We start from the raw sequence: 26,766 nt of genomic DNA, 5'->3' as shown, positions 1-26,766 counted from the left end.
AAAATATCTTAAATGTTTAAATACTGAATATATATATATATATACACGTGTGTGTTTAATTCATATAGGTAATTATGACAAATTATTTATATAATTTAAATAAGCTATTAATGATAGTAAAACAAGTACTAAAATATTCACACTAAATATTCAAGTCAACAGAACACAAATGTTCTCTCAGACACAATGAGATCCTGGAGAGCTCGAGCATTAATAACAAACAAAGTATCTAAAGTTTTTTTCAAATAAATATTTATAGAGCGCAGTGACTCATGGGGAAGTCGAGGATTCGCTCGGGAGCAACACACAGGAAATTCAACGGAAAGGAATGTGTTGTGATAGCGTGACGTCCCATGTTTACACGCAAGAGCGTCTGACACGATACGTGCATCTACTGAGCAAAAAATTATTACTATCCGACTCTATTTAATAAAGCTTGACCGAATGTAATGTCTAATGTTTTTGCTTTTTAACCGATGATACCAAAAAAAGACAGAAAAGAGTGTTTGTATGAGAAACAGACCACACAACAGGTTTATTTGTAATCTAACAGACAAAAAAACAAAAGAAAAACCAGTCAAAACATGAAATCAGACAATAATGAATCATCTGTATGAGCTGTAAATGACATTCAGCAAAAAAGACCAGAACTACAACAAAAAGACTTCTGCTCAGATTCAGACTCAAGGTTTGGGAAGTGTGTGGGAGAATCCCGACAGAAGTTTCATTCCTCTGAACTCCTCAAACTCCGAGTGGAAGAGGAAATCTCCTCAGATCTTGCGTTTCTTCCATTCGGGCTGATCTTCGTCGACCTCTTCTTCCTCCTCCTCGGCGAACAGCGGGTCCGGCTGCGTTCTGTCAGAGAAAAACACATCGTGAGACACGTTCAGATCTCACTCAACACAAAACATGATCTGCGGCCCTCTGACAGAGAGGATGATGGGAGATTAATCCAGTTCCCTACTCTGTCAGATCACTGATTAAAATACAACATCTGCTGTGAGTCACAGAGGGACACCGATACTCACACACACACACACATGGATAAATACACACACAACTAAACACACAAAGACACACGCACAAATAAATACAGACACACATGAATAAATACACACACACACACACACACTCTCTCTCTATCTCTCTCTCTCACTTACACAGAAATCACACTTGTTAAAATTACAAATGACCTGCTTCTTGCGTCAGATCAAGGCTGCATCTCATTGCTAGTTTTACTTGATCTTAGTGCTGCGTTCGACACCATAGATCATGACATACTCATAGATCGATTACAAAACTATACAGGTAATCAAGGGCAGGCTCTAAGATGGTTTAGATCCTACCTGTCCGATCGCTACCATTTTGTTTATTTAAATGGGGAGTCATCTCATTTATCACCAGTAAAATATGGAGTGCCACAAGGATCCGTCCTAGGTCCCCTTCTATTTTCAATATACATGTTGCCCCTTGGTAATATTATTAGAAAATACGGGATTAGCTTCCACTGTTATGCTGATGATACTCAGCTATATATCTCAACGAGACCAGATGAAACTTGTCCTATTAAATTCGGATAAGACAGAAATATTACTTATTGAACAAAAAAACAGTACACAGAATCTCGCAGATTACAGTTTGCAACTAGACGGATGTACTGTTACTTCCTCTACAGTCAAAAATCTGGGTGTTATATTAGACAGTAACTTGTCTTTTGAAAATCATATTTCCCATTTTAGAAACACCTCTCTCTGTTTAAATCTAGATTAAATCTCTTTCGCCAAGCATTCAAATAATGCATCTCATAATCTTGGACTGCAGTTATATCTGATCAAATGCGCAATATTATTCTTTAGCTTGGGTTAAACTAATCAATTTTGATATATAAATTTTAAATATTTAGTATCCTCCCAAAAAAATCTGTATCCAAATATCTTGTAACCCGATTATCAAATACATCAATTCAAACATGATCTAAAACACTTTTACATAAATGATAAAAAAATGACAGAATGAACATAAAATATTATTATTAACAACTAGATACCATTAAAAAAAATTCATTACTTGAAACCAATGATTATAATTAATTATTTATAAGCTATTATAGTTTTATTTTAATATTTTAAATTCGTTTTATCCTTATAATTTCAGTATATGATTTTGTCAGGCTTTCTTAATATTACTATTAAGATTTTATTTATTATTATTATTATTATCATTATTATTTTAACTTTGCAATTCGTAAACAAACTTATTTCAGTGACTTGTCAAGGCAACATTTTTTTGTTTTTTCATCTAATATTTGTATTTTATTTCAGCTTTATGTCATTAACAACCAAAATTTTATTTATATATATATATATAGTTTGGGCTTAGTATCAATAGTTCGATTTTAGTTTCACTTCAAAAATAGTTTAACCTAAAAATATATAGAATAAAAAATATATAAAGATAAATATATATATTAAAAAAACTAAAACTAATAAAAATGACAAGAACAAACAACAAAATTACTTGAATAAAAAAAAAAGGTTGTGTTTAAATTCAGCCCAGAGATGAATCTGAGACGTGAAATGTCTTCTCTCTGATTGGTCTAAAACATGAAGCTGAAGTACAAAGAAAAAGACAACAGCGCTGACCTCGATTCACACCACAGCATCTCGAGTGTCAAAGTGTGTGTGTGTGTGTGTGTGTGTGTGGACACCTGAAGAAGGCAATTACAGCGGCACGACACGAGCAGCACGAGAGTAACAGGATCATTACTGCAGTAATCAGCTCAGCTCAGATCCAGTTACACGAACACACACCTGACAGCATCAGTTTACTGTCTTTATCAAGAGCATCTTTAACGTTTTTAAAACAATTGGCTAAAAATGACTCCTCTTCAAATTATGAAAAAAAATGTATCAAATGGTTTTATAAATTCAATCTTAAATTTAAAAGTATCGGGTATTTTGTTCGCAAATCTTTGAGAATGCTTGTTTCTCCATAAACTATAATTATCTAATAACTGACACGGACTGATCAGCTGAAATGCAACCAACAATCCATTGGGGAAATTAAACAAATTAAAAGCACATTTTGGGGATGGATAAATAAATAAAACTAGAAAACTAAAAAAAAATAAATTACATTTAGTCATTTAGCAGACACTTTTATCCAAATGAGGACAATGGAAGCAATAAAAATCAACCAAAGAGCAAATGATATGTAAGTGCTATAACAAGTTTCAGTTTGCCTAATGCAGTGCACAAAGCAAGGGCTTTTAAATAATAAATAAAAATAAAACAGGCAGAATAGAAAATGAATAGAGCAAGCTCGTGTTAGAGGCCTTTTTTTTGCTTTTGTTAGTTGTATAATAAATTAAAAGAAAGCATATAAAATACAAAAAGATTAAAAAGCTAGCTAGATTTTTTTTTTTACGAATAAAAATTATTAGAATAGTGAGTACTAAAGTTAGAGGGTCAAATAAAGATGGAAGAGATGCGTTTTTAGTCATTTCTTGAAGATGACTAAGGACTCAGCTGCTCGGGTTGAGCTGGGCAGGTCAATAAAATAAAATAAAATAAAATAAAATAAAATAAAATAAAATAAAATAAAATAAAATAAAAAAATAAAATATATAATAGAATAGAATAAAATATATAATAGAATAGAATAAAAAATAAATAAATATATATATTTTTTTTTTCTTTTAATTAAATCAAAATGTGCAAAATAAAATAATAATAATTATGAATAATACCAATATGGTCACTAATATATTTCCACAAATAATTCTTAGAAAAAAACAATAAAATAAAATATAGAAAAAAACATTAAATCTTCATTCAAAAATATATATTTTTAAGCAGACACGGACAAAAAAAAAAAAAAGAGTAGAATCCGACTGATTCTAATCGTTAAAACAGTGCTAAATATGGCTAGTTTGGGCTCTGTGTGTTTGTTATTTTGGGATGGAGAGCTCCGTGTGTAACTGGAGAACATGATGTGTGTGATCTGTGAGCTCTGGTGTGACACACAGGTGTCAGGTGAGCTTCAGTCTTCACACCTGTCTCACCTGCACATAAAATAATCCCATCAGGCATCAGCCGGGGCTCAGTGGAGAAACCCATTCAGGGCGGCTAATGTTGAAAAACGTTGATTGTAAAAAATCAATTCAATGCTGAAAATGACCAATAAAAATAGTTTAAATTCTATTCAAACTGCACTGGTGAATGATTGAAAGATTAAAATATATATTTATTTTTAAGTACATTTTAAATTGTATTAAGTGTGTTACTTTGTAAAGAATAATGGAAATTATGGACATGCTTGTTTGTGTATATGGAATTTTATAAAGAAGTGAAAAAATTAATAATAAACAACATTTTATAAATGAAAAACTTTACAAATAATTTTAAAAGGTTTAAAAAGTGAAACAAAATCATTCAAAAAATGTTTTTTTATTATTAAACGTTTGTTATTAAATGTTTGTGAAATACATCGTCGATATAAAGTTAAAAACACAATCTTATTTTGTTTGTAAAAAATTATGGAAGTGCTTTAATAAATTACCTAAATAAAAAAATTAAAACTTAAATGCAAGTAACAATTCACGACTAAAACTAGCTTTTAGCTTAAAATGTAAGTGTTAAAAACAACATCTGAAAAGGACATTTAAAAAAAAAAACTCAATGATATGAACACACACATGAATATATGTAAACTAGATATTCGGTCTTAAGTTGCTATGTTTTGTATGCTGTTTGTGGTCTCTCTTACTGTTTGTAGGCCGGGGCGACCCAGTACGGGTTCTCAGCCGCTTCTTTGGCGTGACGCAGGATGGCCTCGCGCGGGTTGCTATCGTCAGTTTTGTCGAGGGCGATGTTTTTGACGATGAAAGAGGACAGTGTCCCGCCGTGAGCCGCCACACGACCACCTCGACCTGCTCGGGACAGAAGAAGAGATCAGAGCAGAATCACACACATTCAGAGGCAGTGCTGAGGAAAGTTACTTCTTAAAGTAATGTTACAATATTGCATTACTACTTTTTATGTAAAGTAATGATACGCTACATTTGAGTTACTCTTTAAATCTGGGCATGGCTTGCTTGTTATTTATATGTGTCCCTGCAGCACAAAAGCAGTTTTAAGTCTCTGGAGTATATTTGTAGCAATAGACAACGATACATTGTATGAGTCAAAATTATACATTTCTCTTTTACGGCAAAAAACATTAGGATATTAAGTAAAGATCATGTTCCATAAAAATATTTAGTAAATTTCCTACCGTAAATATATCAAAACGTAATTTTTGATTAGTAATATGCATTGCTAAGAACTTCATTTGAACAACTTTAAAGATGATTTTCTCAATATTTAGATTTTCTTGCTCCCTCAGATTCCAGATTATCAAATATTGTCCTCCGAACAAACCACACATCAATGGAGAGATGATTTATTCAGCTTCAGATGATGCATACATCTCAATTTTTAAAAATGTACCCTTATGACTGATTTTGTGCTCTTGGGTCAGATATAATAAAGTTCTTCTTTTCCAAATGTAAAAGCCCGTTCACACTAAAAGTGAAGTGAATGCGGCTCAGGCCGAAGGAAATGTAAATTCAGGTCTGTACAGTAGAGGGCGCCGCTCAAACTAATCACATGAAGAATATAACGCAGAAGTAGTAAGTTCAACACTATTCAGCAATAACACAAATATGTCTTTTTTTTGATTATTTGTATGACTGAATTAGATAATTGAAGTTGGTTAATAAAATGGGATTAAATACATAAATTATGTTGGTTTTATTGCAGATTTGCATAATATTTTATATTTGCATTTGACCGTTTTTATTTATTTTAATACTGAATCCAGAGCGGTCAGTCGATACATGGCAAACAAAGTAACTGCTGTTACTTTAGTAGTTACTTAAAGTAATCTGATTACGTAACTTATTTTCCATTTCGGCTTATTTACTGTGAGGTTGGTGATTCTTGGTAATGAGGTGTCAATACAAAAAAAAAATGGATTTGTACTTTTCAATAAATAAATAATTGATTTATTAACTATTAATTTATTAGTTAATTAATAATGTACTAATTTAGTTGTATAGCTGATGATTTTATATTAATAATTGTAACATCATAAATGTATTATATTATAAATATATTGTTATTAAATAATTTAAATATAGCCTTTATGTATTTTAATTAATAAATTAATATACAAAGTGAAATAATATATATTAATATATTTTATGTTACATTTGTCGAAACTGTGATACATTTTATATTCATAATTATATTTTATATTATAAAAATATATATTCATATCATTTTCTTTAAATATAAAAAGACTATACTAAAACTATATATTCATTATTTATAATATAATAAAAATAAATATATATATATATATATATATATATATAAATACTGTATATAAATGAAAAGAACTCACTGATTAATAATTTAATATAGCATATTTTATATTTGTGGAAACTGAGACAGTTTATAATTATATTATATTTAAATATAAATATATATTAATATTTATATTAATCAAAAAATAAAAACTACATATACATAAAATAATTGATAAATACAAGAAAGTTAATTAATATATATTAATACTGTTTTATTATTAATGTAAAATATATATATATATATATATATATATATATTAGTGCTGTCAATCGATTAAAAACTTTAACTAGATTAATCACACATTTTTTCTGTGATTAATCGCAATTAATCACAATAAAAAAAGAAATGTTTTTGTACGTTTTTAATATATTTTTAATGTAATAATTTCACAGTTAATCAAATTAATGTAGAAACAACATAAAGACAGTATATTTTAAATACTTGTTTAAATGGCATCTTTTTATGAATGAAGGCCAGTATTACTGATATTAATACAGCTACTGATTTTTTTTTATTTTTTACATTTATTATTAGGCTTCAGAAATAACAGTTTTTAATTTAAGTAAACTTAAAACAATGCTAACATAAACCCATAATAAATGTCATGTTTACTCCTGCCCTTCCTGTCTTAACAGTTAGGAAATTTACAGAAATTTAATAAAGTTATCAAAGTTATATGCAGTCTGCACTGCATAAACTATAAATTAAATAGTTAATCCTTATTAAAGCTACAAAAGTTATTTAGTCAAGAGCAGCGAGTCATTTTCTCTGTTCCCTTTGTTCTTTAACTTTACTGACAGGAAGCTTTATTGGCTGCTGTCCCTTTAAGAGCAGACAGACACGCGGATCTCACCGTTTATATACTGTCTATGGATCTCGCCTCATTCTCTCACAACTCTTTTTGTTCATTTTAGACTTTATATAAATCATTTAAGATTGCTCTTATGAGGATAATCGACAAAACTGGCACTTTGGGATGTTTATTGTTAGTTCAAGCGCTTAAGAGAACTGGATTCTGGCGCCCTGTCTATGCATTGTGTGTGTGTGTGTGTGTGTGTGTGTGTCACATAAGGGCATTCACAGACAGCGCATTCTCTTTTGTCTTGCTGCGCTTGAAATGTTTAAAAGCATTTAAATGAATAAGAGCGTGATCATATAATGTAAAGCTAGCCAACGGATGGCAGAAAATACGGATGCTGCGTTAATTGCGTAAAATATTTTGACACGTTAAACCAGACAAAAATTAATCGCATGCGTTAACGCGTTAACGTTGACAGCACTAATATATATATATATATAAAAATGGTAATACATATTTAAATATCGTAAATGTAAATTGATATTTATTATATAAATAGAAAGATATATAGGTTAGATAGACAGACATTTATTTTAATATCTCCGAACTAACCGGACTAATGTTGGTTTGTAGTTATTGATAAACATATATTCAATAAAAACATAACTAATAATTAGTGATTTATTAGCAAATTTGAGTCTTTCATTCAGTCAAGGGATGCAACATTTTTTTAACAGTGGAAATATTGTACAGGATAAAACTGAACGCAAAATAGTGTTCAAGTGGTAGAGCATTGTGTTAAGAAGCCCAAGGTTGTGGGTTCGAATCCCAGGGAACACATGTTAGCCTGAATGCAATTTAAGTCGCTTTGGATAAAAGCATCTGCTAAATGCATCAATTTAATTTAAATTTAAAGTTGATTGTCAACATGTATATGTAAGAGAAAGAGTGATGGATGTGTGTCGGTGAGGGTTCAGAAACATCACCTGGTCCGGACACGGGCGGCTCAGGTTTGTGGGATCTGAGTGGATCCAGTCGGTCTTTCTCCAGCTGCTTCCTGGTGCTGCGCTGCCGGGCCTCACGAAACATGGGCAGAGCGTGAGCTGATGAAACACCACAATCACATGAAGCACACCAACACAAAGAACTACGCTCCTCACTGCAACAGGGCTGTGTTTACTCTTGATTAAAGTGCCCACACACAACCCAAATAAAGTGCGTCCATGATGCTTGTGTGTGTGTGTGTGTGTTTGACTCCGGGGTCACGGGGAAAGAGCGAGCGATTTTCCATTCAGGAGTTCTGCTGATTCCGCTCACGCTACATCAAGCAAAGAGGTTAGTGGTGACACATGGACATCAGTGGTCCATCATCTGGACTCACGTCACCTCAATTTTCCATCGCTATTTCCTGAGGGTTTCGGCGAGACTGAGGCTCTAGTGATAAACGCGTGGCTGCTGAGTGTGTCTCGTGCTAATGGCATCGTGGGCCTCGGGTGAGACACAATCCGATGGAAAGCACTCACTGCATGCAAACACACACACACACACACACACACACAAAATCATGCTTGCTCATGCACTCACACACACACACACACACACTCACTAAAACACACACACACACACACATTCTTGCTCTTGCACTCACACACACTCACACACACACACACACAAACTCATGCTTGCTCATGCACTCACACACACACACACACACACTCACTAAAACACACACACACACACATTCTTGCTCATGCACTCACACACACACACACTCACTAAAACACACACACACACACACACACACACACACACTCACTAAAACACACACACACACACACACACACACACACTCATGCTTGCTCTTGCACTCACACACACTCACACTCACAAAAACACACACACACACACACACACACACAAACTCATGCTTGCTCATGCACTCACACACACTCACACTCACAAAAACACATACACACAGACACTCACACACACACACACACACACACAGTCGCTCACATAATAAATTAATAATTAAAATGTTAAAATGCAGCTGTATTTTCAGCATCATTCCTCCAGTCTTCAGTGTCACGAAAATATGATGATTTTACCATTTAAATCAATGTTGAACACAGTTGTGATGCTCAATATTTCTGTGGTAACTGTGATGGATTTTATTTTTCAGGATTCACAGATGAACAGAAAGTTCAAAAGAACTGCATTTATTTGAAATAGAAACATCATGAATGTCTTTTTTTCTGTCTCTTTTGTGAGTGTTGGCGTATATGACGATATATATATATATATTTTACGCAGGTCACACTCACGGGTGATGATGTAATCCTGTGTCAGCGTCTCGGCGTGTTTCTCCTTCCTCTTGCTCTTGACCACACACAACATCGCACCTCTGAAGAACAAACAACACACAAAACAGCACATTAGCTTCAAAATAAGCTTCAAAATAAGCTAAACAACTAGAGATCAAGACATCAACTGCCACAATATTTCTTATTTTAAGTAATTCCCTAAACAAACCTGAATATAAAGGGCATTTTAAAATGGATTTTTAGACCTGGAAAACTCATGGAAATTTAGAAACGTCCTAAAACATCAAATCTGAATAGTAGAATTATTATTATTATTTTTATTTTTATATCAATTAATTATATTAGCACTCTTTTTTATTCCGTTTTCCATAAAATGAAAATGTATGGAAAAAAAAAGAAAAGATAATTATATTTACATGTGTGATTTTCAGACCTGGGAAAGTCGTGAAAATTAATAAACTTCTTAAAATGTCATTGCTATAAATATAAATATTCTAGGCATGACGAATTCTACAATATTTGTTTTTCTGGTATAAATTGCTATTTGAGTGAATAATAATAATAATAATAAACATGATGGAAACTAATGGAAAGCTGAATTAAGTGATCATTACATTTAATATTTTTATTGAATTATTTGAATATATTAATCACCCCTAGTTTAAGAAGAAACAATAATAGTGTTATTATAATTATCTACATTTCGCAGAATTCTCAGGATCTTGGGAAACCAGGAAAAATAAAGGAAGTTTAAAGGTGATTTCTAAACCGAAGTTATGGAAATTTCTATAACAAATCTATTTTTCTTATATGTTATTATATCTATTAATACAGTCATATCAAGCTCTAAAATACTTCATCAAGTAGAAATAGTTATTCGTGAGTAAAAAAATCTAATGGGTTTAATATTTTAATTTAACATTATGTTCCATTTTATCTACAGTATATATAGAGTGAAGGCTTTTCGTGTGCATGTCAGCAGGACGTGACTTTGATGTAAACGTGCAGAAAATTTATTCTGCTCTCAGTCGACACTAATCGAGTCCAAACCCGGCTGAATCAGTACTAAACAAACAGACACAGAAGAACAGAAGAGTGTGGACGGACAGCAGAGCATCTGCACCTCTGACTCTTGATCGGGTCGTAGTAGACCTTCGCCAGGCCGCTCCCCGTCCCGACCATGATCTGATTCAGCTTGGGATGCCAAAGACAGCGAACCACGCTCTGAAACAACAGAAGATGGGACGTCAGCATGAAGCAAGGGCAGAGGAAAAGACTGCGCTCTCTCTGCGTCCTCCTCATTTCCAGTTGACTATATTTGGATCTGGATCTCAAAGACTCGAATGGGCCGCTGCCAGGACAGTGTGTAAGGATGTGTCTGTGTGTGTGTGTGTGTGTGTGTGTGAGACGGAGGAACAGACTCCTGAATAACTGCAATTACATGCATGCAGGCGCGGATTTATGGGTGGGCACATGCCCACCCAGATTGACTGGTGGCCCACCCAATCAGATTAATAGAAACAATTTTTTTTTTTTTTTTTTTTATTACGAATTAATAAATAATTACATTTTAATAGTTTCCTGAGGACATTTAAGTACAGTAGCTATGAAAAATAGCTACAAAATAAAAATATTATGTCGGCATATCACGTGTTGGTCCAGTGATGCTATCACGTAACACAGCTCGTTGTCTTGTGAATTTTTTTTCCTGCACGGGCCGGCCACATGCTCTCCGTGCGCGCACTGATTTAAAAGTGGTGTAACGCCACTGTTACACTGTGAAACACACATACTCCGAGTGCAGTGCGTGACTGATCCACCACTGTAGGCTACCACAAACACATACTCACTATTTGTATTTCAAATCTAGAAGTTATCAGAAACTTTTATTAAAAAAGTAAAAAAAAAAAAAAAAGGTTTGTCAGCATTGCGATTCTCTTTGTACATATACACTCTTTAATAGACGTTTTAACACAATTTAAACAACGTATTATTCAGCGCTACTTATATAGATTTATATATTAAGTTGCTCAAACAAGTGGTACAATATTTAAGCATGTAGTACTTATATTAAATTTGAATTTGAATTTATTTTATTTGATCAGGGACAATGCACAAAAAAAACATTAGTCTAAAAAAGAAGAGATGTCATGTGCCAGGTTATAGCAAAAAATGCTAATTTACACCCGCAGTCCCTGGACAGGAAGATGTTATAGGCCCCATGTACAAAAGTTCATTAAATATATACAGAATAATACATAAAATCATTACTTCACTCACATCATAAAAACACACTTCACTTCATCCATCCATCCATCCATCCATATTTACTTTGTACTTTACAGTGATGGTACTGGCGAGGCTTTTTATCATGGATTTTTATGGCCCTTTTATATAATGATTCAAGTAATTTTAACGATGTTTTACACGCCTGAGACCAACTAGACATGCAATACAGTAGATGTGGAACAATCATAGTGTTGAGGTATATATTTGAGGCTTCCGTAGTTAATGAATTTCTAATATGTTTATAGTTCATAAAATTAAATTTCAATTTATTACTAAGATTTTTTATGTGACTTTTAAAACCAAGGTTCGAATCAAGTATTAGACCTAAATATTTTGTTTCATTTACATTTTTAATTGTTTGTCCATTTACTTTAATTTCTTGAGTTACTTGTAATTTACGTTTATTTGAAAAAAACATTGAGACCGTTTTATCCACGTTTAAGGTCAGACAAGACGTATTGTAACCATTCTGCAACTTTTTGCATCTCTTTTGATAATTTGTCAGCAACCTCCAGCTCGTTTTCCCCAGAAGTGAAGATAACCGTATCATCAGCGTACATGATTATGTCAACGTCCGAACACACTGTAGGGAGGTCATTTATATAGATGCTAAAAAGCAAGGGTCCCAAAATAGACCCTTGTGGCACTCCCATCGAAGTGGCTCTGAACGCAGATTGGATGTTATTCACTTGTACACACTGATGTCGGTCGCTCAAATAAGATCTTATCCAATTTTGGGTGTGCTCAGAGAGACTATATTCATTTAATTTACTGTAAAGTATCTGGTGATTGACAGTATCAAAAGCTTTACGCAGATCAAGGAAGACTGCTCCCACCACCCTTCCCCGATCCACATATGCCCTGATAGTTTCCAGGAATTAACAACAGGCAGAGTCTGTTGAGTATTTCCGTCTGAAACCAAATTGCATTGGATTTAAAAGAGCTTGTGATTCAAAGTGGGTGGTAAGTTGCTCTGCCACAGTCTTCTCGAGCACTTTTGACGCAGCTGGGAGGATGCTTATTGGACGATAATTGTTCATGTCTTGTTTGTTCCCAGACTTAAATATCGGGGTGACAATCGCAGGTTTTAAGGCTGCTGGAAAAATACCCTCACTAATCGATTGATTGATCATTATTGTCAACGGATCAGAGAAGATGTCCTTATATTGTTTAAGAAAAGAAGTATCAAGTCCATAAATATCTTTTGCTTTGCTGTTGTTTAACACAGTAATAATTTTTTTAACTTTAGTTTTAGTTATTGGGCTAAGATTAAAATCAGATTTGTCACTGATTGTGAGGGGGGGGGTGAGCAATGTGAAAATTCTGAGCAATTTTTTGGACATTGTTTAAAAAATAATCATTAAAATGTGTTGCTATTGCAAAAGAGTCATCAATAATTTTTCCCTCTATATTGAGACAAATATTCTCACATTTTGACTTTTCTTTTCCAATCAGTTTATCAATAGTTTTCCATATTATTCTACTATTACCTTGTGCATTTCTAATGATTTCAAGAAAAAAACTGGCTTTGGCCTTTCTAAGCTTAGCTGTAACTTTATATCTTTGACTTGTAAAGGCGAATCGATCCGTTGTTAATCCTGATTTGAGAAATGTTTTTAGCGCCATATCTCGCTTTTTCATCATATCCCCAATAATTTTGTTGAACCATGGCAAATTTCGTTTTTGCATGTCGCTTTCTTTGATTCTTTTTTGTGTATTTGATTAATATGTCATTTACAGCCAACATAAGATCATGACAGCCCTGTTCACAAGATTTTTTCTCCAGGATGTCTGCCCACTTTGTTTGTATTAAATCTTTTTCCACCAGTTGTAAATCTTTCTTTGGAATGAATGTGATATACATTTTACAATTCGTTTGATTTTCATTCGTGCACCTTGTTTTTATCAATTTTCTAGCTACTAGAGTTAAATTATGATCAGACATGCCTGTAATTAAAATATAAGTTTTAATTATTCTCTCGGGTTTATTTGTCAATATTAAATCTATTAAAGTTTGAGAGGATCTTGTAATACGAGTTGGTTTACTTAATAGTTGTGTTATTTGAAAAGGTTTTGTTATTTCTTTAAGTTTGTTTCTACGATTTCTCAAACCAATTTAAATTAAGGTCACCCAAAAGAATGACTTGTTTTCCATCACACTGTTTAAGTAAATTACCAAGAGAAATAAAGAAATCATTAGTAGCTTTAGGAGGTCGATAAATTGCTAATACACAGAAAGTCATTTGAGGAGATAAAGTAATAGTAGTCCCCACACACTCCAAGTTACAGTCACTGATATCCAGTTGTTTACTTTGGATGTGATCTCTTACATAAATCAGCACACCGCCGCCTCTACCCTTAAAATCGCAAACATTTCAAGTTTTAATACAATAAATATTGCATGTCATAAAGAAATAGTTTTTTCACCTCCACCATGAATGAGACGAGAGTTGTTCATTATGTCGCCTTGAAGTAAAGACATCCGCGTGCGGTGTGAAAGCTCTATAATACGGAGCCCGGGAATCAGGTGTATAAGATTAAAAAACCCGAGGCCCCTCCGTATATTCACCAGGCCCACCTATTAATGACGTTCTGTATCCGCCACTGCATGCATGTCTATATGATCACGTTTTATAGTGAACAAGAACAAAAGAGCAGCATTAAAGTTAAAAAAAACACCAAAAAGGCCTGTTACATAAAGTCCAACCCAACGAACAAATAAATACAGCAGATTAATATCGTTTAAAACCATAGAAGTAGTAGTAATAGTAATTATTATTGTGTGTTTTTATTATTATTATTGTTGTATATTTTTCATAGTAACATATTATTAATATTGAAAAAGTTCTATGTTATGATATAATCTAAAAGTATAATAAATGTGATATTAGTTTCCAATTATGAAATATTAATTATAATATGATAATTATTTAATCGTTTATTTAAAATGAAGGTAAGTGAATAATGAAGGTGTAAAGGAAAAGACATGATCATTGTTATGCAAACATGCTGTCCTGAAACTAAATAAATAAATAAATGAATGAAATAAAAAATAAAATAAATATAGGTTTGGATTCAAATGAGGAGAAAGCAGAATACGTCATCATTGTCGTGCAGATAAAGCACTGAAAATAAAAGTGTATGGAAATACCCCAAAATAAAACAATAAAAAAAGAAAAGAAAAAAGAACTAAAGTAAAATAAAATAAAGGTTTGGATCAAAATGAGGGGAAAATGTGTCTCCACTGTCATGCTGCATTGAAACGAATGAAAATACCACAAAAATAAGTTAAAGAAAATAATAAAATAAACATTGTCAAACAAACATGCTTTATTAAAATTAAATAAAATGTTAAAAAAATAAATAAAAATAAAATAAACATTGTCATGCAAACATGCTGCACTGAAATGCATAAAAATAATATAAAAACAAAATAAAATAAACATCAGTCATGCAAACATGCTGCATAAAAAAAAAAAAGGATGAAAATGAGTGCAAGTTAACAATGACGCTGTACAAGAAATCCAAAAGAATAAGCAGCAGGTTTTGGAAGTCCTAATGCACTTTAAGAATGATCTCTTGAGATGAGTTAACAGCACAAGAGGAACTTAATAAATAATGCTATCTCCAAGAAACTCTTTCCAAACAGATCCTGCGGTGTGTGCAGTGTTGAGATCAGGAAAGACCTGCGGAGGCATGGGGGTGAAATCTGCTTAGCCTCCAGCTGTTCAGCACCGGGCTCGTTTCTGAATCCTCCAGCCGGACTGAGTTAAGCCTCCCTGACCTAGAATCCGGCTTTAGACCCTCTCCCTCCCCCAGGACCGTAGCAGGGGTTTCTCTGGCCCTTATTGACTTAACGGGATGTACGGGGTTAATCCGTCTCTATGGGCATGTGGCCGAGTAATTGATTATTTAGAGAAGATCTGAAAGATTTGGCTGCGGATCTGAAATGTGCTTCCAGCTGAGCCTTTTTTGGCCGAATACAAACATAATCTCCTTTAGTCGCTCCATTACCTTGCAGATACTGTATCATGGGTTTTAGATCGTGCACATCTGTATATCTGACCTCTCCATTACTCTTAATCGTGCCACACAGAGACCCTGGGTAAGGAAAGCAAACATCAGGACAAGCAACACATGTGAACTGTCGAAAATAGCGATATATGCAAGCATCTACGGCTGTTCATCATGTGCCAGAGAAACAGACACTCACAATGCACAGTATTTATATGCAGCTCAAATGTTTCTACGAGCACTAGGAGAAATGATAATAATGGTGATGTGAGTGAAGTGAGTGAGTCAGATCTTATGGCAAAGACTGGAGTGATATTTCAGCATCATATTCAATAACAATAATAATAATTTAACTACACTGCAACCAGACACAAGGTCACTTTCAAGTCACAGTTTGATTTGTTTTGTTGATGTAAAAGGGGTTTTCCAACTCAGATTCAAACCAGTGAAAAGATATGCAATGAAATAAGACTCAAAAATACACTTGTGGATTCAGGAGGGGTGAAAACAGACGAAGAGATGAAGGTCACCTGGACTTAACATTAACAAGCTTTTAGTACAAAGTTTATATTTTAGATCTTGGTTTAGTCTTTCTGTGCAGAGCATGACTTGCTCCATAGCACCGCTCAGAGAAAACTTCAAGATATTGCTTCAATCTGAGAAGCACTGGATTTAATTTAGTTTTCTGAAAACTGTCATCTTAACAGTGGTAACAGATACTGTACTTCCTAAAGATGTAACTCAAAGAAAGCATGTAAAGGGAAAGCAACAGTGGTCTCAGAATAGACCCCTGGGGAACACCACATACTAAAGAGGCTGACGTGGAGGAATATTATTCCTATATTCACTGCAAATGACCTATCCTTTCGATAGGAGGCAAACCACTCTGAGAAACCTACAAAGACACTTAAAACAAACACTATATCACTTCAATCCCTGGCGCACCGGATCTGTTTTAGTTTTCAGATGTCAAGGCACATTCCAAATGTCACTGGAAAATAAAACTGAAAATGGTCAGGGTACCGTAAGTAAGAGATATTGTACTTCTGAAAGATATAATTGAAGAAGCATATAAAGGGAAAACAACAGTGGTCCTAGAATCGAACCACAGGGAACACGCATACTAAAGGGGCCAGTTTGAAGGAAAATTTGTCCTTTGGACAGGAGGCAAACCACCCTGAGATACCAACACAAACACTTAAATAAAAACTATAACACTTCAGTCTGAGCATTCCCGAATCGGTAAGTTTTTGGACATACAGCAACATTCAAAATGACATTGGAATACTGTTCCTCCCGTAAGATGAACCTCAAAGGAAGCATACATAGGGAAAACAACAGTGGTCCCAGAATCAAACCCTGGGGAACACCACATACTATAGTGGCTGAAAAACTTCCTATATTCACCAAAAATTCAAAACACTCTGAGACACCCACAAAGACAGTTAAATAAACAACATAGCACTTTAAATTCAAGCAGCACTGGATCTGTTTTAGTTTTCAGACATCAAGCCACATTCCAAATGTCCAATGCAGAGAGAGCAGCAGGCGTCCTGGAGGACGCACATGTCTCACCTGGTTTTTGCACCTTGTGAAAAAGTCAGCAAAGCTGAGAACCACCCCTGGAGTATTTACTCTTTCCAGCCTGGAGAAGTGTCCACGTCCCGGCACAGAGCACGACCCCACTGCGGGGTTACGGCCTGTGTTTACACTTGAATGATTGGTAGCTCTTCCTGTCACAGGATGGCCTGGTGCAGCACTTCATAAAGACAGCACTTAAATTCTTCAGCCGTCTTGCGCTAGATAAACACTGTAAATAGCTCCTCGTCAGGTCAGCTATAAATAACTTTAGTCTTCTGGACGGGCCAAAGGTATTTTCAGCGAACAAGAGCCGTCCACTGCTGCTAATGTGATTCTACCGATTCCGGACATAAATGATGGGAGTATTTTGGAGTTTGGAGTATTTAGGTTTTTATCGTCATTATATGGAAAAGAGAAACTCGCACATATGGCCTAATGTCTTAGTTAACACTTCATAATATTAAAGAAAAATAATATTGTTAAGGGTGATGTCATATTGCTTTTTATTTTAGGATAAAATATTACAGTTGTACCGACGATCTTGTGAAAACACAACACAATCAATTAATTATTGCAGATTTCTGTATAAATAAATAAATATTAAATTCGATTAAATTCTATAATTTTTGTACTGGTAAACAATCATACAAACAATTAATTAGTGCAGATTAATAATAAACCTAATAATTATGTGTTTGTGTGTATATATAATTGTTTGTATGATTGTTTACCAGTACAAAAATTATAGAATTTAATCAAATTTAATATTTATACAGAATAAATAAAAATACACCAATAACGAAATGTCAGTTTAATTTATATATAAAATACTATGAAATAAACGTACGAAATTACATTTTTAATTATTTTGTTAATTTGCAATAATGAAAATAAATTAATAAAAATTAATATGCAATTATACCGGATGCAATTCTTCTGTGAAGCTCTAAATCAGAAATCTTTGAAAATGTGTGAACTTCTTTAACAAGAGCAATGGATGCGGATTAATTCTGACAAATTCCAAGAGAACTGGAAGGAGGATGATATACTACAACTACCACTAATAGCAAAATGCACCAATCCAAAACATTATTTCCTTTACAAGAAATCTTTTATTTATTTAGATTGTTGGACTATGTCTGTGATTCATAATCGCACAAAGAATATTGTGTATTTCTGATTAAGGCTACTGCTGCTGCTCCATGGTTTCTGTGCTGCATGTATTCAGTGTGTTGGAAACCAACATCTGCTTTATGCCATCCTGTCAGCTTTAAGATAAGAAGCAACCTGGGATGGAGAGAATTAGCCTTTGCGCTGTTCTGACTAGAGCTGGATCGCTGGGACTGAGGGAAGCACATTTGATCACAGATGGCCAGGGGAGCTTTGAGCCGTCACTCAGACGTGCCTCAGAAAGAGACGCTTCACTCGCTTCAGACAAATCCAGCTCTTAGGAGCGCCGGGATGTTCGAGGTCACGCTTGTGTTGTTCCAGCAAATGGATGGAGGAAGACAACGTTCCCTTCACTTCCATAGGGACGAATGAACAGGCTTTCACTTCGTGTCTGCAGTTGCAAAAGTAACCTAACAGTACAGCAAGTAATGCAAGACCCACAGTCTTCCTGGACAAAGTTTCCATTACAAGAGAAAATCATATTATTTGGACGCTCTCAGTTCTAGAAACTGTAAAAATTTACATAACCGGAGCTGTCAGTACATGCACATCTGACAATCAAATAAACAAATAAAGCAGAAGAATTATATTATATTCATTTGAAATTATAAAATAATAATATAATTAAAACAAAGCAAAATATTTTCAGATTAATATAATAGTAATAATTACAAACATACAGTATATATTAGTATTGTAATTATATATATATATATATATATATATATATATATATATATATATACATGCCAGATTAAAATCCAACACAATCCAATATATATATATATATATATATATATATATATATATATATATATATATATATATATATATATATATATATATATATATATATAAATAATGTTTATATATGAAACATTAAATAAACGTACAAAATAAATTTAAATAATTATAATAATTTGCAAGAATGAAAATAAATTAAATAATGAAAATATAATGAAATTTAATTTGTAGTAAAGGCAGAATATATTTTCTTCTGTGAAACTCTAAATGAGACATTATGCAATATCAGCAAATTCCTTTTCCAATGACAATTCATGCAGATTTATTACATACCTAATTAAATGGCGAAATATCAGATTAATGTATATATAAAATATATTTTCAATTAAATAAGCGTGGACGACCCTGGGGTTTCAGTCAAGTTTGGCTGACCGGCGTCATAACCAATCACAGACTGAAAACACTGAAAATCCTTAATTTGCTAGTTAGTAAAACGGTCCCAGCTGTCCCATACTTCATTGCACTTCATCAAATCATGTTTTGTTATCTGGAAACATTGTAAGTCTCGACACAGTGCTGTATAATGTATCATTCTCACCATGACACCAGCACAGAAGTGTGTCAAACCTACCGTATCGCCCACTTCAATCTCATAGACCTTCTGCAGAGATTCCCGCTCGAAGAACAGCAGCTTCCCGTTTCCTTCGTCCTTCTTCACCGAGGTTCCTGTCAGCAGCAGTTTATCATCCGGACTGAAGCAGCAGTCTGTCCTGTACAGAAAACAACCATCAGCACAGTTACAGGAGAGAAAAACTTCACAATCATAAAGACTTACAACACACTTCACAATATGCTGTGCTTTCACGCATAAAGCTAAGCAAACAGTATTAACATAATATACAGGTTCCTTGCAGTGTTGTTATAGTTAGCTAAAACTATTTTTTTAACTATTCATTTATATAAATCTGAAATACATACTAATGGCTTGATGTCTGAAATCTAAAACAGATCCAGTGCTGCTTGAATTTGAAGTGCTATGGTGTTTTTCGGCCCCTATAGTATGTGGTGTTCCCCAGGGTTTGATTCTGGGACCACTGTTGTTTTCCCTATTTATGCTTCCTTTGATGGGGGAACAGAATCTTACCGCTGTTGCACTGACTATTTGAATTTTATTTTCCAGAGACATTTTGAATGTTGCTCTATGTCCGAAAACAAAAACCAATTCGGGAATGCTCAGACTGAAGTCTTATAGTGTTTATTTAAGTGTTTGTGTTGGTATCTCAGAGTGGTATGCCTCCTGTCCAAAGGACAGGACATTTGCTGTGAATAAAGCTAATTTTCCTCCAAGCTGGCCCCTTTAGTATGTGTGTTCCCCATGGTTCGATTCTAGGACCACTGTTGTTTTCCCTTTATATACTTCTTTTCAATTATGTCTTTCAGAAGTACAATATTTCTTACTACTGTTACCCTGACCATTTTAAATTTTATTTTCGAGTGACATTTGGAATGTGCCTTGATGTCTGAAAACTAAAACAGATCCAGGTCTGCTTGAATTTAAAGTGCTATGGTGTTTATTGAAGTGCTATGGTGTTTTTGTGTGTGCCTCAGAGTGGTTTGCCTCCTCTCTAAAGGATAGGACATTTGTTGCGAATATAGGATGTTTTTCAGCCCCTGTAGTATGTGGTGTTCCCCAGGGTTTGATTCTGGGACCACTGTTGTTTTCCCTATGTATGCTTCCTTTGAGGTTCATCTTTTGGGGGAAGCAGTATCTTTTTACCGCTGTTGTGCTGACCATTTTAGTATGTATTTAGTATGTATTTCTTGTATTAGCATAGTATATATTGTGAACAATAGTAAAATAATATCAGGCTAATGATTTTCATTAATTACTCCATTATAATGTATCATTTGAGAACGTGTAAATATATATATATTTATAACATCAATAAAATGTGTTATTATTGTTATTTCTATTATTATTATTATTATCATTGTCATTACAACATTATTTGTATTTCCTATAAATTTTTTATTTTACCATTAATATTCAAAATACATAATTATTATAGAAAAGCAGGACATGCTTCCCAAAAGAACTCCGTTCCCATAAGAAGACTTAGAATTATCAAAACATCTAGAGAGTGGTCAGACTGATCAAACAGAAGTGTTAAAAGTTTCCCTTTACATTGGGAAGGAGGAGGTCAGGCCAGTGACGGCAGCGAGAGGTTTCCTGAAGTTGCGTATGTCCCACGTCTTCAGAGTGTCGTCTCCTGAAAACACACACAGAACAGAGAGATGAGCGATCGAATCAGAGCTGAATCAGCATCATTGTGTGTCTGCGTGAGTCAGAGTCTGATTCCTTACACACTCAGATCACTTCACACCAAACACAAGACCTCTTTTATCTGCACACAAGTCGACCTTTGTGTTCACGTCCAGCATAATCCAACAGATTCAATATATTTTAGCATTTAAAACCTACAAAATAATTCTACTGTGAAGGTCGATGCAGAATAGCGGTGGGCAGTATGAATAATATCATATGAATCATTTTATATCAAATTAAGAGTATATTTCACTGTTTAGGCAGTGTTGCCGGAAAGTTAAAAACCATATGTAAAATGTAAAACAACTTTTAGATTTAATATAGATAATTAACAATAGTTTGAAAACCAAGAAGAGTTTCAATACACGGATTAAGAGACTGAATTTTGATGATTTTTGTTTCGTTTAAAAACATGTTGGCTTCAAAGTTTGTCTTGAAATTGTCCAACAATTCATGGGGATAATGATGTTAATTATAATTTCATATTAAATAAATGAGCAATATATAATAAATAATGGCATTTATATATTTATGTATATATTTTTTTATATTTATGTATATATTTATTTATATATTTACATATATAAATTTACGTTACAGTTCAGTAAAAATGCAAAAAAAAAAGGATTTTTTTTTTTACAGAATTGAAGTTAGTGACCCTTTATGTTTTCTGAAAGATCAGACTTCACACTACATGCTGTAAAAATATGCATTTTTCTTAAAAAAATGACTTTTGCAAATTAAGCATCTTTACTGCCTATTTGTGAACTACCCATTTATATATACTTTTTTTTTTTTTTACTGTCTCTTATAGGCAGTCCTAATACAGACAGAATCAGCGGCGGGTCTGACCTCCTCGTGATGCGAGAGTTACTCCGTCGTAAGAGAAAGTGAGGCAGGTCGTGTCTGATCCGGCGGCGTGAGCCTGGCGACAGTGGAACTTAGTGTGAACCTGAAAAACACAACCAAAGCACACATAAGAGACACGTCTGGACGAGCAGAGGCCAGACCTGCACTCCATTAACACTCTCACAAGAGCTCTGCGGCCCAAACACTTTCCATCTGCAAAACCACCCTCTGTTCTGAGAAGAGAGAGCCTCCTGTTTGTTCAGTTACTGGACCAGCGAGTCTTCAGCCTCAACAGAGTGACGAGATATGAATGATTTCTCAATGAAGAGCTCCAACACCAATATACACCAAACGCATTTGTTTTTGTAAGGTTTTGACACTTTTATTAGCAGAATAGTTGAAAGCTGAGAATAGAACAGAATTCTAAAGTCAATTAAATAAATATGAAACAAAACCATACATTAAAATACAAGAATGGAATGAACAGGGTGAAATACAATTTTAAATGAACAAAAATATATAAATTAAATTGAATTTAAAAAAATAGTTTAAATAAATAAAATGAAATAACATAAAATAAAGTAAATTAAACTTGAGTAAAAAAAAAAATTGAATTAGCAGATAATAATAAAACCGCAAATTAAAATATGTAAATAAAATAAAATAGTTTGAAATAAAAATAAAATAAATGAAAATAAATGAAATAAAGATGTGAAAAAAAATAAAATGTTTTTTTTTTTTAAATAAACGGGTAAAATAAAATTAGAAATGAAAATAAAAAATAATTCCGTAATAAACACACACACACCCCTGCACACAATTATGCTTTCAATGGGGAAATAACAATGAGTTAAAATAATGGTGATTATGATTCTTATTTAAATATGTTTTGGTGTATCAGTTTTACATTTATTATATAATAATCCCTGTATGAGTTATGAGCAGCAGCTGTTGTACACTAGTGAGTGATATCTGGTCTGTGTGTGTGTGTGTGTGTGTGTGTGTGTGAGGACATGAGTGAGAGGAAGACATTCACCATACTGCTGTGTTCTTGGACTGAAGATTATAGACTAAAAACAGCATTTCTTAAAGAAGGAGAGCACGTCTGAATCTGTGTCTGAACTCTGAGCTCTATTAAAATATATATTGACCAAAAGATTTAACTATATTTTGAATATAGTTGAGAGCAGACTGAACAAAATGAAAAACAAAGCGAAAAAAAAAATTGTGATTGTGTTTGGAATGACATGGTAACCAAAGAACATGTAACACTTGTGAACTCTTTTTCTGTGTCAGTAACAGTGGAAATGTTTAATAGGGTTTTTGTTTTTTTTAGAAGCCAAAACTTCACGGTTTGAGTCCTTACAGAAAGTGACTCGCAAAAACAAACTCACCATGAGAAGTTTTCACTGGAGCTGTGACAACAAGCCCCGCTCAATTAAAATAAATGAAGAGTGATGGAAACCGAAGAAGTGTAGAGAGAAAAAAAAAAAAACACGAGCTGAGGACGGGAAGAAATGACAAGATCGACGGAGGAGAAAACGAGGTCCAGAAACAGCTGATGGACGGTGCGTCGAACAGAAGTCGTGGCACTGGAACGGCCAGATAACGACTCTATATCCTCTTCGCCAAACCAATTTACTGCTGCATAATTGCAGTCTTTATCTGAGTTTCTCCACCTGCTCGTGCTCCGCTCTGATGATTAACCCATGGCCAAATCAGCTTCATTAATTCACTCAAGTTCTTCCACTTGAAACGAAGGACAGCGGTCTGTCCTTCGTTTCAAGTGGAAGAACCTGAGTCAAGCGTCTATTTTAACTATCTCTGCTCTAACAGTGTAAGATTCATCAGTATGTCTTACTGTGAAGGAGAAGAAAAGACAAATTGACATTGTCATAATTAAAATAAATAAAATTATGAATTAAATACATTTTCTTTTGCATTCAAATAATCTAACTGAATTAAAAATATTATTTTTTTACCCCATAAAGAGATACAGGTGCTTCTCAAATAAGAATGTCGAGGAAACCCACCAATTCACGATTTCAACAAATTAGAATATGGTCACATGCCAATCAGTTAATCAACTCAAAACACCCGCAAAGGTTTCCTGAGCCTTCAAGATGGTCTCTCATTTTGGTTCATTAGGCTACACAATCATGAGGAACACTGCTGATCTGACAGTTGTCCAGAAGACAATCATTGACAACCTTCACAAGGAGCCACAAATACTCATTGCCAAGAAGCTGGCTGTTCACAGAGTGCTGTATCCAAGCATGTTAACAGAAAGTTGAGTGAAAAAAGTGTGGAAGAAAAAGATGCACAGCCAACCGAGAGAACCGCAGCCTTATGAGGATTGTCAAGCAAAATCGATTCAAGAATTTGAGTGAACTTCACAAGGAATGGACTGAGGCTGGGGTCAAGGCAATTAAGAGCCACCACACACAGACGTGTCGAGAGATTTGCTGAACCACAGACAACGTCAGAGGCGTCTTACCTGGGCTAAGAGAAGACGAACTGGACAGTTGCCAGTGGTCCAAAGTCACCTTTTCAGATGAGAGCAAGTTCTGTATTTCATTTGGAAACCAAGGTCCTAGAGTCTGGAGGAAGGGTGGAGAAGCTCATAGCCAAAGTTTCTTGAAGTCCAGTGTTAAGTTTCCAGAATCTGTGATGATTTGGGGTGCAATGTCATCTGCAGGTGTTAGTCCATTGTGTTTTTTGAAAACCAAAGTCACTGCACCCGTTTACTAAGAAATCTTGGAGCACTTTGTGCTTCCTTCTGGTGAACAGCTTTTTGAAGATGCTGATTTTATTTTCCAGCAGGATTTGGCTCCTGCCCACACTGCCAAAAGCACCAAAGGTTGGTTAAATGACCATGGTGTTTGTTACCAATCCTGAAACCCAGAGAGAATCTATGGGCTATTGTCAAAAGGAAGATGAGAAACAAGAGACCAAACAATGCAGATGAGCTGAAGGCCACTGTCAAAGAAACCTGGGCTTCCAGACCACCTCAGCAGTGCCACAAACTGATCACCTCCATGCCATGCTGAATTGATGCAGTAATTAAAGCAAAAAGAGCCTCTACCAAGTAGTGAGTACATGTACAGTAAATGAACATACTTTCCAGAAGGCCAACAATTCACTAAAATAGTTTTTGTATTGGTCTTATGGAGCATTCTAATTTGTTAATTGGGTTTTTTTTGTTAAATGTGAGCCAAAATAATCACAATTAAAAGAACCAAAGATTTAAACTGCTTCAGTCTGTGTGCACTGAATTTATTTAATACACGAGTTTCACAATTTGAGTTGAATTAATGAAATAAACTTTTCCTCGACATTCAAATTTATTGATAAGCACCGGTAGTTCACCCAAAAATGAATATTTTATGTTTATCTACTTACCATCCCGGGGCATCCAAAATATAAGTGACTTTGTTTCTTCAATAGAACAATTTTTTTAAATAAAACTTTTGCAGTCCGTCAGTCGTATAATGTAAGTGGATGGGAATCATGGCTTTGAGAGTCCAAAACATACACAAACAAAACCAAATTAAACCCTGTGGCTCGTGATGATAAATTGATGTTTGGAGACAAAACGATCGGTCCGTGCAAGAAACTGAAAAGTATTTATCTGGATTTTCACTGCAATGTCTAAACTGTCCTGAGCACGTTCGCGTCATCGTCTTCTTTAGCCGGTGCGTGACGCATCTTCTTCTTGCAATCTCTGAACGAAACGTTAAAGTTACAATGTAATCAGAATACTTAAACTTTACCTAAAATGAGTAACCCAGATTACATTGACTAACCAGGAATACAATTTTGTAAGTACTCTGGCTAGACTACAGTGTTGGGAAGGTTACTTTAGAAATGTAATACGTTACAGATTTTAAGTTCCCTTATTTAAAATGTAATAAGTATTGTAACTAAGTAATGTAACAGATTACATTTAATAACACGGTCAGAATCTCCAAATCCTTCATCACTTGTATTAAGATTACAATAACTTAATAATAAAGCACATCCACAACAAAATCAAACTTTGAGATCAATCTGAGGATAAATAAAGATTTTAACATTTTAAATCAAATCCTTGCATAGTTATAACCGGAAACACTGGGATCAATAACAATGGCTTAGGAAAATACAATTAGTCTTAAAAATAAACAAATAGATTTAATAAGCATATGTCTTAAACTCCTGAAACACTGGGGTCTCATATTTAAGAGAAGCCAATGCAATTTATAAAAGATTAATTAA

The 26,766-nt window shown here is 34.0% G+C and overlaps 1 protein-coding gene across 1 annotated transcript in view; it reads right to left on the bottom strand.

The window, feature by feature from the left end:
- Nucleotides 1-505: 505 nt before the first annotated feature.
- LOC132127260 (WD repeat-containing protein 70) overlaps nt 506-26,766 on the bottom strand; it is a 62,592-nt gene continuing 36,331 nt past the window's right edge. Inside the window, exons 11-18 of the mRNA XM_059539050.1 lie at nt 22,513-22,612; nt 21,520-21,604; nt 19,966-20,104; nt 10,660-10,760; nt 9,537-9,616; nt 8,199-8,315; nt 4,768-4,930; nt 506-855 (exon numbers count right to left, since the gene is read on the bottom strand). Coding sequence (XP_059395033.1) covers nt 771-855; nt 4,768-4,930; nt 8,199-8,315; nt 9,537-9,616; nt 10,660-10,760; nt 19,966-20,104; nt 21,520-21,604; nt 22,513-22,612 — 870 coding nt within the window. The 3' untranslated portion in view covers nt 506-770. The remainder of the gene's footprint in view (nt 856-4,767; nt 4,931-8,198; nt 8,316-9,536; nt 9,617-10,659; nt 10,761-19,965; nt 20,105-21,519; nt 21,605-22,512; nt 22,613-26,766) is intronic.

The sequence above is a fragment of the Carassius carassius genome, chromosome 45 (genome assembly GCF_963082965.1).
Source record: "Carassius carassius chromosome 45, fCarCar2.1, whole genome shotgun sequence".
NCBI lineage: Eukaryota > Metazoa > Chordata > Actinopteri > Cypriniformes > Cyprinidae > Carassius > Carassius carassius.
Note: the sequence above shows the minus strand (reverse complement) of the source record. Positions and strands in the feature narration are given on the sequence as shown.